Source organism: Hyalella azteca, unplaced genomic scaffold (assembly GCF_000764305.2).
Source record: "Hyalella azteca isolate HAZT.00-mixed unplaced genomic scaffold, Hazt_2.0.2 contig15593, whole genome shotgun sequence".
In the NCBI taxonomy this organism is placed as follows: domain Eukaryota; kingdom Metazoa; phylum Arthropoda; class Malacostraca; order Amphipoda; family Hyalellidae; genus Hyalella; species Hyalella azteca.
The window spans coordinates 212750-227994 of record NW_025945436.1 but is presented as its reverse complement, the minus strand read 5'-3'; the positions used below and the strand labels follow the sequence as shown (position 1 = coordinate 227994).

The following is a 15245-nucleotide window of genomic DNA, read 5'->3' as shown; positions in this document are numbered from 1 at the left end:
CTACAGGAGAGCGTACTGGTTATTATATCCAGTAAAAGGGTTATATAATATCAGACGCATTATCGTAAACAGTGGAAATTCATTTCAAAATCGAGGATTGCACGAATCCTAAAACGGAAATAAGAAAGCCTTCGGTAATGGCCGAAGTCTGACGATCATCATTCATCAGGCCGATAGAATGCTATAGTCTAGGCGAGAACCACCACCATACTAAACACAGCATTTGAATGCCCATAATTGTCCAAAATGGAGGTGAGATAAACTGCTTACCAAAAATTCAGCTATTACAAGTCGCGCAGTGATTATGACTAGTAGTGAAAAATGTAATTAAAAAATCTATCGTCTAGAGCTTTGTTAATTATTATCCGCCCCTTTGAAAATCACTATCTTGCGGGATGAAATATAAACTCGTATCAGAGCGGACCGTTTATTGACATTAACGGTTGGACTTGGCCACACGCTCGAGTTCATCCTTCTTCTTGATGGCGTAGCTGTTGGATGAACCTTTGGCTGCGTTGATGAGTTCATCAGCTAAACATTCAGCGATGGTCTTTATGTTCCTGAAGGCAGCCTCCCGTGCGCCGGTGGTCAGGAGCCAGATGGCTTGGTTGACACGACGCAGGGGAGAGACGTCCACAGCCTGACGACGTACGGTACCGGCACGACCAATACGAGTCGAGTCTTCACGGGGACCGCTGTTGATGATGGCGTTCACGACCACCTGTACGGGGTTCTGCAACACGCACATGAAATTAAACCCTGCAAGTTCATGAATAAAATCGAGTGATAGAATTAGTGGGATGAGAATAGGAATATTACAATTCGTATTCTATCTGTAAAAAGAGAAGCAGAGCAACATGTAGGACTTCCCTATTTCTATGTCTTTATATTTTCAAATAATCTGACTAAGCTCAACCCTTGACAATTGACATGGCAATGGGGATATGGGCGGGACACATAGGGAGCAATTTTTTGTTATCGTGTCCAAGCGGCCAAAGCCATCTTTCTCTAGATGTATCTATCATTATATTAAGTTAAAAAAATATAATTGCTTCGAAATATGATTTTTGGGGAACAGACGTAATCCCTCTTGTAATAACATAATTACTCGCATGGCTCGCACGATCATAATGTATGCGCAGCTGCTAAATAACATTAAATTACGTTAAAAATCTAACTTAAAAAATTGAACGAAAATAAAGTGCACGAGATTGATAGTCTTCAAAACGTTTATATATCATACTAACGGCCCTTCACAAACAAGCCAAACCTTCAGGTATTCACAAGCCTTTAGGTATTCTAACGCAAAATAGCTTCAACAAAATGGGCGAAAAGGCCCCTTTAGAAAACCCACCCGCCATAGCAATGTTAACTTGATACCAATGGTGTGTAAGGTTCTTACCAGAAAGAAAAATAAAATGTAATTTCTATCAATATGAGAATTATAATTGAAACAGAAATTCTGGCTCTATGAACATTTAATTCTATTCATTAATATTTAACTCGGTAAAAAATCATTAATTATACACAAAGAATTATTTGATAATTGGATTGCACAAGCGGTAGCAGTAATTCGATGTGAACAATAAGATTTAAACTCAACATAAAAATTTGGCTGGTTTTTCACACTTTAGAATTCGTTTTACCTCTCCAGAAAGAAGGTGGATGATTTCAAAGGAGTGTTTGACGATCCTGACAGCCAGGAGTTTCTTGCCGTTGTTGCGGCCGTGCATCATAAGCGAGTTGGTGAGACGCTCGACGATGGGGCACTGAGCCTTGCGGAAACGCTTGGCAGAATACCGGCCAGCTGAGTGAGGTAGGTACCGCGAGTGGTTCTTCTTTACGGCAATATAATCCTGCAGGCGAATAGTGATAGTATCATCTTCCAGTAGAGTTGAACACAAGTAATTCTTATTAGCAACCGTTAGTTTGATCTAGCAATGATTCCACAGGAGTTTTACAATTAAGAACTAGGAGTTAAAAATATAACGTGATGACTCAACATTTGTTGGTTGTTAAAAAAGATATCTTTGTTGCTAATGCAGGTTATCATAGACATTCATCACAATGTAGTTATTATTTCGTCCCAATTAATACTTCCACAGCTTAACCATCATACCAAGAATAAGCAGCCAACGATTATGATGAAAAAAAGGCTATGAAATTAGAAAATTCTGATAACCTACTATTTTTCCTGACAAATGTTAAATATTCGATGTAGTTGTCAACAAGTTTGTGAGATTTACTTGGTTAGCAGAACAAGCTTATGAATCATTACCTGCATGAACAAGCTTATGAATCATCTGAATCACAATTTAAAAACATACTTCCAAGCTTCTCAATCCTCTACGTAAGTCTTCAAATAATATGCAAATGTGATCTACAATATTGTCAGTGCTCCATCCTGGTTAAAAAAGATGCAATCAACATTCAAGGAAATACTTTGAATACTATAAGTGAAAAAAATGGATGCAGAAATGAGCTGAAATTCTATGGCTGACTTTTGAGAGACATTGCTAACAAATCAAAATTTAATACAAATTTAAACAAGATAAAAAAACTATTCATGTAATATCCGAACTAAAAAACGAACATAAATACTCTTGGCATGTTGTCAAGTTTAACCTTGCCAACAAAATAGAATATAAAACAAACAAAACATGAACGAAGCAGCCACAATCTCTACATGCACATGACATGACACCAGACCTAAACAAGGCTCAAAGAGCACACTAACCTGGAGAGACATATCGTTGAGCTGAACTTCCTCCAAAGACCATTTTCCAAACAGTTTAATTTCTGGCATCTCGGGCACAAAGGCTGCAGGAACTACGGCAGGCACTGCCACAGTGCTCTCATCTCCAAAGTCTGCCATTGCTGAAAAAATAATTATATAAGATTTAGCTTTTATAAGACATGACAAACTAGATGAAGTAGCTCTAAAAAAAATTACAACAGATATATTTACCCAGCTGCAATGAGACATAAACTGCATTTCTTATCTCTGAACATAAACAAGCAATACTGCAGAATGATTATGAAAAAAACTTGCCAACAGCCAGGACATTAGCTAGTGAGCCCTAGCATCTATACCTTGCAAAAATGTGGATGTAATTTAATGATTTTCTGAGTGAGATCATCTATATATCAATTCATTAAACTCAACTTTTTAGCTGAAAACAGGTTTGGACAACATGAATAAGAGATCAAATAACCATAACCATGTAGTTTTTGCATAGATTCCAACAATTGGGTGCAAATAAACATGTCATTTCAGAGCAGCAGCAGGTATATACATATATTTATATAAACACATCACATATGACATTAAAAATGCAACTGTCAGGATATTGCAGCAGATTCCTATGGATCAAATAATTTAGATAATATGCAAAGATTTTTGTCACCTGCATGGTTAATTCAACCATACAGGAATCTGAACTGCCCATCACCTATCATAGTTCCAGCATGTATCCACAAAAATGCTCTTAGCAGTCTCTTAGTTTGGAAAGTCCTACTTTTTTCTAAAATATAGCAGCTCTAATATCACGTTCTTTTATCGGAGAACACAGTTAACAAACATGTCATTTTATAAGATTTTCAACTTCCACAATCTGCAATACTTAGTACCAGGCTCCTGACAAAATATCTTGCATGACGATTAATGAGTCAACCCCAAATGTTTCCTTGGACTTTGAAGATTGTATATTTACTGTCGCATCAGACTGCATTATCATGAGTTCTGTTGCCTATAAAGTAAGGATGTATTTTATTGTTGCTGTTTCTAGGGTAAAATTAGAGGTTTGGGGTAATACAAGCACAGGCATTGGCAAATCAGTTTGTGGTTTGTAAATAACTCATGGCAGGATATGAGATTCACAACTCAAATGGAATCATGGCTTGCAAATCCATAAAACCATGGCTCAAAAAATCTAGTTGCGGTTCAGAGAGTAGATATTTTCCTTACTAGACTGCCTTCTATGAGCAAAGATCGTCATAGTCAAGGCAGGAATAGTCACAAAATTTTTATATTTTAAAATGTGTAATCATTATGCAGAACTACAATTTCATTTAATACATTCATTTATAAAAATATTGTTTTTATCAGGTAATTTCCAAACAATATCAAATTTATGCTCAACAGTTTAGAATCATTTATTGATCGTGAATTATTTCTGAAGAACTTGACATGACTCAATATAGTTGTAACATGCAAATTTCAGTGAGCAACAGGTAACAGAAAATAACAATCAAACCCTCCCTTGATATCTTTTTATTGTGAGCAAGTACCTGCATGTCTGAAATATGCATAAATAAATGTAATGAGAAATTGTGGAAGTATCTAAAAAATTTAATGAACTGAGAAGCAAATTGACAGACAAGACATTTATATTTTGTCTCCAGTATGAATTTCTGCAAGACAAATCTTAAACAAAACAGCTGGTGATAGCAACTGTCTGATGTAAGTGATGATGGTGGAAGTATGGAGACCATTAAAAGACTTGACTATGAGATACCATTTGAACCGTTCCATAACTTCATATCCAAGCTTTTCCAAAACCCAACTTGTTGGGCTGAAAGTTCCAAAAAGTCATGGGTAAAATTATTTTCTCACAGCAAATATTTGAATAGGGCAATAAAAAAGAGCTGTTCTCATTTTCATAAAAAAAATCAGGCAAGTGCCATAGTTAGAAATGGTGTGCCAGTAAGTGTTAATCTCTTATTCATGGGTGGCTTCTACCATATTTTTTAGCTTGACACTAGCTGAATTATCACATGAATGTTAACTTAAGGGGACCGGCTACCCTCCGGAAAAACTTCTACAGTTATTACCCGATCATCATGAAACTTCACATACACACGTAAAATGTAAAAAAATAATATTTTGCTTGTATGAATTTTTCGAAAAAATTGATAGAAAACGTGAAATTCATAGAAAATGGCTAAAAAGGGGGTACTTTAGAAAATCTATCTCCTACTACAAATATCATCCTACAACATCAAGACGCGTATCATTCGGTTTGTAAGGACCATACCTATAGATTTGATGATCATTTTTCTCATTTTCCCCTTAGTTTTTTTATGCGCGTTTATCCCATTTTTCTCATTTTCCCTCCTCCCCCCCCCTTCTCCCCCATATAAAAAATGAACCTGACAGAAATTCAAAAAAATGATCATCAGTTCAAAAGGTATGGTCTTTACGAAGCAAATGGTATACCGTAAAATGGGGTTACTTTGACCGGCGGGGTAACTTTGACCACTTTTCGTTTTTTTAACAAAAAACCCCAAAGCTCATAAACGATTTGACATAGAAAAATTTTGTCAATGGCCATCAAAGGCCTAATACTGAGGCTACGTAACACAATAGAAAGATTTAAAAAGTTTGCATATCTAATAGGTTAAAAAATTGATAATGTGACCCACAAAAAAGAGCTATTATTTAAAGCCTGTTGGAGTACTCCCTCCAATTTTTTCATTTTTTTGGTAAAATAATTCCAGGTTTTGATGCATTGTAGTAGAATTCTTCTAGTTACATATGCAAAAGAAAAATTTTAGGAAAGTGTCATAGTTTGCAAATGGGGGGGGGGTAACTCTTCGTAATCATCCTAACGCATGATGCTCATTTACGATCACCTTAACAACATTTTCATATTATTGAAGATGCATGGAAACATGCATTGTTAGTTTAGACCCTTTAAAAGACTCCGCAGCTTCAGACAAGGGCTTTGAAAGGTGGTCGAAAGGAACTGCGAAGAGAAGAGGGAGGGAAGAAGGAATGTTTACCTTGAACGACAGAAGATTTATTGCCATATAGGGTAGGCTGCGCCTACACCCGGTACCACAATGGGTCAGGTCTTGCTTAAATCTACGGAATTTTCACTCACCACTAATAATGTCGACTAATATCTAATGCTAAAAGAATGATTCAGAAATGCTTTGTGTAGAGATCAATGAAGAATAAATAGTTAAATTCACTTGTGTCGCGAAAATGTTAGAAAATGTTGTCGCGCTGGAAAAAGTTGCTCATTTTACGATCTTCATATGGTTTAAAATTTTTGTTCGTGATATAAGTGATAATACATAGTTTACATAATATATCTTACTGTCCTTTAATTGGAAATAATTAGCCAGATCACCATTCCAAATTTCAGACTTGTATCTTATTTAGGAGGAGAGTTATTGGTTGCCTTCATTGTTAAGAACCCTCATAGGGATTAACGCGCCTGGCGGCCGCTCCACCGGCCTCTTAAGCAAAAACTATTGCATGTGCATCAATGGTAGTAGCTTTGTTGAATGCGTCTTGTTTGCAGCTTTCAAATGAGTGCAAACACTTTGCAATTAACCTAAATAATTACATTTAAATATCATTTATTAGTAAATAATGGTATAAAATATCATTTTATAAAAGTTTAAGACTGCATTACACAAAAAAATATTGCATGTACATCTATGGCAGTAGCTTTGTTGAACGCGTCTCGTTTGTAGCTTTCAAACGAGTGCAAACACTTAGTAATTAACAAAAGTAATGATCTATATATACAGATTTAATTCAAATAAATCTTTGTACATAATGTTAAAAAAATGTTCATTTTATATGTTTTTAAAATTGTCTTACGCAAAAACTATAGCACGCACAGACATGCGGTAAACTGCGTTAGACGCGCTTTTTCAGCAGCTACAAAATGAGCCAAGAAAACGGAAAAGTCAAAATTTCTGATTTTTAGGGTAGACGGTCCCCTTAACCCTTTAGCGGGCAAGCATTGAAATATCCAGAAATTAAAATTTCAGAAACCATTTCAAGAAAGTAAGAAGTATTATACAATATACCGTAAAATGAGATAACTTTGACCGCTTTTTTATTTTGAAACAATGCCATTTTTTTACTAGATAAGTTAAACCTAAATTGAAACATGCAAAATTCAGGTCTATACTCTAGCTTTACTTACCATAAATTGCTGGCTCCTGCCTCTCATAGTTTTGATGTAATTTAAAAAAAAAAAGTGATGGTCTTTGTTACCCCAGCTCTTGGGGTTTCTCTGACCGGGTGGTAAAATCAATTTTATTTTTTTGGTGAAATAACTCCAGGTTGTGGTGCATTGTAGTAGAACTCTTCTAGTTACATATGCAAAAGAGAGATTTTCGGAAAGTGTCATAGTTTGCAAATGGGGGGCGCCGCCCCGCAATGGGCAAAATGTGACCACCTAATGGCAGCCGTGACAGGGTAACATTGACCGGTTTGGAAATTAAATTAAAATTACCATATTTAAGACTCTGTAGAGACTGAAACATATATAAAAAAAACATTAATAGCTGTATCAAACATAAAATATGTTATATAGGTACCTATGTTAATTTTAATTTAATTTCCAAGCCGGTCAATGTTACCCCGTCACAGCTGCCATCAGGTGGTCAAAGTTTCCCCTTTGGGGGGCAGCACCCCCCATTTGCAAACTATGACACTTTCCTAAAATTTGTCTTTTGCATATGTAACTAGAAGAGTTCTACTACAATGCATCAAAACCTGGAGTTATTTCAACAAAAAATAAAAAAATTGGAGGGGGTACTCTGACAGGCTTTAAATAATAGCTCTTTTTCATGGGTCACATTATTAATTTTTAAACCTATTAGATATGCAAACTTTTCAAATCTTTCTATTGTGTTACATAGCCTCAGTATTAGGCCTTTGATGGCCATTGACAAAATTTTTCTATGTCAAATCGTTTTTGAGTATTGGGGGTTTCTGTTAAAAAAACAAAAAGTGGTCAAAGTTACCCCGCCAGTCAAAGTATCCCCATTTTATGGTATCGCACTTGAAGAATTCAATAAATGTGATCAGTACACAAAATTTTTCTTTATAATTAAAATTCAGTTTATGCAAATGAAAAATTAGAAACATAAAAATTTAATTTAATTAAATTTGATCAAGTTGGCAAAATAAATAAACATATATATTGATACTTCCAAACTTTGAAGAAAATGCGGAAAGAGCGTCAATTCCTTTGTCCGAGTCAAAACCTTCATTTAAATGCTCATATTTCAATTTGTGGACTTTGCAGCTGGTGATGCTATAGATAGAACGATGGTCAGATAATTAGGGATTGACTGAGGCATTATAAGGATGCCTCAAAAACAAACAGGAAGCCGTGGTGAGGCTTTTTGTGACGCGATTTCAAGTGATCATATATGGTAACTTACCCGTGAAAGGGTTAAGTAGCCTAGTAGGTATTATATGTGAAAAACTGTTGGCATATTACAAGAACCCTTGAAATAAATAAATTGGCACATTTTGTCTCTGATGCATAGTGGCATTTTCTGCTGATCTGCATGCCTCAATCATAGTTTCATTGGTAACTCTTGTTTGAAAATAAACAAGGACATGTGCTGTCAGTTACAGTGTTAACAGATTGCGCGTTGGTGCTTTACCTTAGAAACTAGTTCAATCAATTGGTAGATTAAAACATAATTGCTACATACATTTTGGTCCAAAATAATTTCAAATCTAACAGGAGCACATTTTCATCAATAGTTGATGTGATTTTTTAAATTACAAGCCAATGGGATTATGGGAATGGAAGGTGGTGATGACTGGATGAGCTCTTGGAATAGCAAACATTTAACCTTGAAATTGGTGTGTATTTTTCAAAATTAGTAACCTGCTACTTCAACCTTTACACTAGTCTGTGGAGGATGATAATTTGATAAGAATGGGGTCTCGGGTCTAGAGGAGTGGAGGGTGGGAAGACAAAGGTGACTGTGCCAAATATTTTGCATGTTGTTTCTGCTTTTTTAGGATGTTGCATAATGAAATGATTTTGTTTCTTTGAGGATTGATGTGAATACATTATAATTGAATTTTTTGTAAACATAAGAGTGTGATGAGAACTTTTAATTTTTTGATGCTAAAAGAATTTTTATGCAGCAGGTTTGACCAATTTAAAGGTCGTGGCTGTAGTAAGTCCCACACACCCAATTTCTGTATTTCATCAACAATTTTTGGGAATATAAAAAAATGTATGCAAATATCAAACAAAAGAGCACACTCAAATGTCAAGCAACATGATTCCAAAGTTATAAGATATCACTTGACACTTGGTTTGCAATTATAAGATTACAGTAATAAGTACGAAATTTCAACCTTGCTCATGCATCTATGTGGAGATGACTACTATTATGTGTTCCTATCCAAAATAAAATGAGGTATACATGATCCCACAGGTCAGGTCAAGAATATCATAGCTCTAAGCTCTAATATCATATAATTTCAGGAGGTATGAAATCTTGCAGCTCTAATGTCATGTATTTTTGTTAGATTGAAAAAAATCATGATTTGCACTTTTCAAACATGTCATTTCACCAACTTTTTAACTTCTGCTATTGACAGTACTTTAACACTTCTGCTGAAATATCCTCCAGAACATGATGCTAACAAGTCTACCCAAATCCCAAAACATTTTGTTAAAGATCACACAGTTGCAGTCACGTCAGAAGTCAGCCTCACAGTTGTAGTTCTAGGAAATGGTTGGTCATTTAGATCCATCAGGACGGCCAAAACGCTCAAGTGCTAATAACTTGAGAAGTTGGGGGAAGTGGGATAGCAGTGCGCTCCAATGCAAGCAGGCCGGCAGCATGCTCATATTGGAGTGTGCGCTCATCATGCTCTTATTGTAGCAGGACAAGTGCACTGCTGCTGCTGCCAGCCTGCTCCTATTGCAGCGTGCACCCACCTGCCATTTATTGGAGCAAGTGAGCACCTATTTTTGGCTACCATGCCCCTCAATTACATAGATACATGGTCATTTAGAAGGAATTTATAATGCCATCATGACTCAGACTTCATTATTACGTGTTCAGTTGCCACTACAGTAAAGACAAATGTCATTGTTTCTGTTTGACTCTTTTAAGGTAAAATTAGGAATTTGGTTAACATGTGCACACAGGCATGGAATATATCTACTTTGTGAGCCACAACTGAATTTTTGAGCCGTGGTGTATGGATTTGCCAGTCGTGATTCCATTTCTCTGAGTTGTGATTCCATATCTTGGCCATGAAAACCAATTTACAAGCACAAATTTATTTACAAAGTCCATGCATGTGTTACCCCAAATCTCTAATTAAACCCTAAAACAGTCAAATGGCAACAACAACATTTGTTTTTACTGTAAGCTGAACAGGTGTAAATGCAGTCTGACGTGACTGCAAGTCTGCACCTATGAGTGATCTTCAACAAAACATTTAGGTTGACTTGATTACATTAGGATGATTACTGATTAGCTAGGTTTGATTCTGCAGGATATTTTGGCAAGTACCATAAAGTACCCTAATGCGGATTGGGGCAGTAGAAAATTTTATGAAATGACATGTTTGTGAAGTGCAAACCACAATTTCTACAATCTTAACAAAAAGTTATGACATTTAAGCCTTAAGATTTCATAGGGTTAATGCAGTTTATTCCAACATCGTGGGTAATTCCAACAATTCTCAACTTTTTTCTTTTATATCAAGCTTTGTCTTAGTTCCACGCATTCATTAATGGTTGAAATAGTGGCGTCATACTATTGCGCCCCATACTATTGCCAAAACACTAGGTCTGGGCCATCTGGTGGGAAAATGTTGAGATCCAAAGAGAGACAGTGCAAGTCACCTAGTAAGAACATAAAAAAATGTGTCAAAGTTGATAGTTGATCTTGCTCTACCAAATAGTGATAAACTGTATAGAAAGAATATTATGGTTTGAGACTTTTTTAAATAAGTCTGTAAATATATTAGGAATCCCTTAACACGTTGACTACGTATTGGTACATAATTCAGATTGCCTAAAATCGGCCAAATCCGAGAACAAAAAAGGCCAAAAATTCAATGTATACTAGTTTATTTGTAGGTTCCGCTAAAAAATTCCATTTATTTTCTTTTTGCAGTATTTAAAATTTAATTAGGAAGTACCCCTATCATAAATTTTAGTCGGCCAACGCTATTGAGAAAAACTAAATCACGGAATTTATCCGGAAAAAATGACTGTCTGGCAACCCTGCTCAAAAAAAGTACAAAAAATGAAATAATAGTACAAGATGAAGCAATCGTAGTCAACGTGTTAAGTATACTTGTATTTGCTGATTCCAAGTGGTAAATAAATTAATAGATGATTAAGTTAAGAGACTTAATCATCTATTAATAATATAATAATCATCTATTATTAATAGGCTACACAGAAGAGACTTTATGTGTTAAAGTTTAGACACATAAAAACTAATTCAGACATGGCTTGGAATTACACACACAAATATTTTCTAAATTAAAAGCTTAATAGCCCTCAATTATAAGCCTCATTAAGTAGTATTCAATATTCAATAGTATTCTAATACGGAGCTGTGTTGTATTCCAATACAGCTCACACAGCGGTCAGAATTTGAACACAAGAGGGTTAGAATTACAAATTAGTAGAGTTTGAAGCGCGGCTGGAATTAGTCTCGCAAAATGCCAAATTTAGTCACACACAGTGTTGGAATCATAGTGGAAGTCTATGAAGAGAGGTACTTATGTCGGTCCAGCGCCGTGCGGCGGTCTGCAGTCTTAACCCTTTGCAAGGCCCCATGCCCTTGGGCCCCTGTTGCAAGTTGCAATGGTCTAAACTCAACGGTTCGACTCCCATGGTCTCATCACAACTCCCTTTAGAAATACTTAGTTTTGAAATTGATATAAATATATCAATAAATATTTGAACTGGGAAATTCCTTAGTTACTTACGTTGGTTCCAGAATGATATCAATGACGTAAAAAATGACAATGACAATTATGACATCGGTTAAGAAGCTTCAGCCATGATCTCAGCTCTGCTCAGTCCTTTTAGGTACCTCGTAATTAATTATGTTAGAACTTTGATGTTCAAATGTTGATACTACTGGCAAGTGTCAATATCACAATCAAAATTATTTCACCATCAGAAATATGTTATAATATCACAATTGAAAATATTATTCACAAATAACCATCGATTTCAATCGAAAACTGTTCCCATCTGTCAGGCTTTGTTTACATATGCCTGCGGTGGCGTCACACATGAGAACACGTGGTACACCAAGAACATCAACATAAAAAAATGCATTATTTCGGTGTACCACAAATAAATAAATGTAAATAATTAGCAATGGAAAATGTGTTGCTGCAACATTTTGAGAGACTGTGCTTAAGCAGAATAATATATTATTATTATCATAGTAAATATACTAAGTAATAAAGTAGTTCCTTGAATGGCCACTGCTGGCGCTAGGATCTGGATGTAGATGCGCCATGTTTGTTTAGAATTCAAACAATTTGATATCTTACTGCACCACAAGTTAATATATTTAAATAATCAATAATGAAAAATATGTTGCTGGAACACTTTAAGAGACTGTGCCTAAACAGAATACGATATTATTATATAATTAGTCAAGATACTAAATAATAAAGTAGTTCATTTGCCTGCCGCTGCTAGCGCTGGCATCAGTAACAGTGTGTGAACCTTCTATGAATAATTTTAATTCAACATGGAATTATGGAGATGCAACTTCTAATCTTCTATGATTAATTTGAATCATAAACATTTACGTAATACAAGAAATTAGCAATCAATAATTCAAGGTTATTTTGTAAGTTTTGTACCAACGGAAGACTATCAGACTATGTCTACATTAAATACGTATTGGCAACTTAAGCTAAACAAAATGCACTGTAACTGCAATCAGCTGTGAGAGAAGATGCCAGAAAGCGCGATGGATTCAATTTAGTCGTTTTTTTTTTTTAAATTGGTCTCAGTTCTTTGGAATAGGAGCGTAAATTTCAGTGTACAACCTATTAAAATTTTATGTTTCTGTGTGGATTTTGATGCTGTTAGCATTGAAATACTTGACAGTATCTCTGATGCAAGAAATACTGGCTAAATAAATTTTAATTTAGAAATTAACATCAATCAAAAATTTGAAATTACTGCTGTTCAGGGCTATGTTGGTTCTTGCAAACCGATTGTTGCATCCAGTCGCTTATATTGAAAATAAAATGATTTAATCAAGTATTTCTTGCATCAGAGATAATTCAAAGTTTGCTAATGTTAACAGCATTATAATACATGCAGAAACGTACATTTTTTTATAGATATTAAAAATTTAGGCTCTATGACTTGTATACTATGTCTATTATAGTCTATAGCAGTGGGGAATTCTAGAGGGATATTAAATTAACCAGTACACATAGCATATTGGAAAGCAGGACCTGAAAGGTTGGAAAGTCCAGGAACTTTCCATTTCCAGTCCATTTTATTATATACATTAGCCTCAGCTAATCATTAGGTATACATATCCTATCACTTTTCAACTGCGATTGGTTTATGGGATTGTGATTTTAGCCCCTTCCAGCTTTCCAGCTGTGATTGGTTAATGGAGTTGTAATGTTATCTGCTTTCTAGCTGTGATTGGTTGCTGGGGATGCTTTCAAGCTGTGATTGGTTGATGGGGATGCTTTCCAGCTGTGATTGGTTGCTGGGGATGCTTTCAAGCTGTGATTGGTTGATGGGGATGCTTTCCAGCTGTGATTGGTTGTGCCCATAAGCCCCGCCCCCAAATATGGTATATGTACCACAGTACTGGTTAACTAAATACTGAACTTAAACTTGATCATTACAAACAAAAAGCCTGGAAAAATTTCAAAAAATCTATTAAATAAAAGAAAAATAGAGAATATCTATCAAACAAGAGACATTCAAACAATTTTATAACAAATCTGAGGTACTATACAATTGAAACAGTTTGTCCAATTTTGATCCTCCTTTTCATTTAGTCAGTCACCTGGCAGAGCACTGTATCTAAGGAAAGCATTCCACCTTGGGTGGAAAGCTTTTTTATAAGTGAACCTCCATTTCTAGAATTCCACCCTGGTCTATAGGATTTCAAATCGATGCATGCATTCAAATTCAAATTAGGTCCACCCACGCCCCACGGCCAGTGTAGCTGTCAGCTCACTTTTCTTCAGAAGTGTGAAAGCTTTTGCCGGTGAAGGTGTGTTTATGATCGGTCCGAAAGAAGCGTTGATCAGTTCAAAATGACATAAGAACAGGTTCTTTTGAATAACCTATGAATTGGCACCATGGTTGGAATAGCTATATGGATTTGGTAGGTTTGCATTCTAAAGGCTTTTAAATAAATATGGCAACAGTTTGTGACGTTTCATAGTTGCTGGTGTGTAGTGCATTGTTTTGAGACATGAGAGTGACATAAAGCAAACAGAACTCAAGTTGCGCAAACGGTGATTTTTTATAGCTAGCCATTCATTTCTTGCTACATCCTTAATGTGTCGGAATATACCGCATTTACCCTACTTACTGAAATTATAGGATATTTAAGAGGTGATATTTCAGAAAAAAAATAGGATTTCTCCAGCCCTGCGTGCACAGGACTTAGTAAATAAGTTTGTCTTGTGAATGGCTCTTCATGGCCAAGATACCTATGGCATAATGGCATTCACAGCTAGGAGAAATGGAATCACTTCTGGCCAATCCATAAAACTGTAGCTCAAAAAATCTAGTTGCAGCTCACCTAGTACCTAGATATATTCCGTGCGGCATGCCTTTGAGGTGATCCCACTGGGATCATCCCAGTGCCAGTAGGCAGGTTAGGCCTACTCGGGCCAGTAGAATGAGTAAACATACTAGGCTACAATACTCAGTAACCTCAGAACCTCTAGTCAACTACTCATCTTAAATGAATTTCAGGCTAATCTCACGAGCCACGATTAGCTAGTAAATAAAAAAATTAGGTACTATTCTCAATACTTACAAAGTTACAATACACCTATATTGAAACTTCAATTAACACTCTACAAAGATTAACAATTAATGCTATCAAAGTAAAAGAAAAATTCCAATTCAGTATGCAACTTACTGAACTTAGCTATACGGGTATGCAGCTAACGCTAGTTAACGTGAGCAAGTAATAACATATACCTAGTAATCAAATTGAGGTATGATGTCTGTCTACTTTGTCGGCGAACATCAATTATAGTTTGACGTCACCGGTTCGCATTACGGGTAAAATAAATACATAAAAAATGAGATCACACAAAATGAAATTCAGTTATTTTGATTGAAATAAGATAAAAGGCTTACCTAAATTAGATGCTTTAATCCTATTTCCTAACACATAAAATTTTCGTCACTAACGACATACACCGAATCACAACACAACCAAACAGAAGGATGTTGCCACATTGGTCTTCA

At 35.6% G+C, this 15245-nt stretch overlaps 1 protein-coding gene across 1 annotated transcript; it reads right to left on the bottom strand.

Annotated features, from left to right (window-relative positions):
• Positions 1-413: 413 nt before the first annotated feature.
• LOC108673592 (40S ribosomal protein S5) lies at positions 414-15239 on the bottom strand. Its single transcript, XM_018161446.2, has 4 exons — positions 15135-15239; positions 2738-2877; positions 1647-1856; positions 414-733 (listed from the first exon to the last, which is right to left on the bottom strand). Exons 2-4 carry the CDS (start codon positions 2873-2875, stop codon positions 437-439), a joined length of 645 nt encoding a protein of 214 aa, XP_018016935.1. The 5' UTR covers positions 2876-2877; positions 15135-15239; the 3' UTR covers positions 414-436.
• Between the last annotated feature and the right edge of the window lie 6 nt (positions 15240-15245).

Excerpts from the sequence above, each read along its gene's own strand:
- LOC108673592 (XM_018161446.2), bottom strand. The coding sequence starts at position 2,875 with ATGGCAGACTTTGGAGATGAGAGCACTGTGGCAGTGCCTGCCGTAGTT. Across the intron at positions 1,857-2,737 it reads TCAACGATATGTCTCTCCAG|GATTATATTGCCGTAAAGAA; the intron begins GTTAGTGTGCTC and ends ATTCGCCTGCAG. Across the intron at positions 734-1,646 it reads TCCACCTTCTTTCTGGAGAG|AACCCCGTACAGGTGGTCGT; the intron begins GTAAAACGAATT and ends TGCGTGTTGCAG.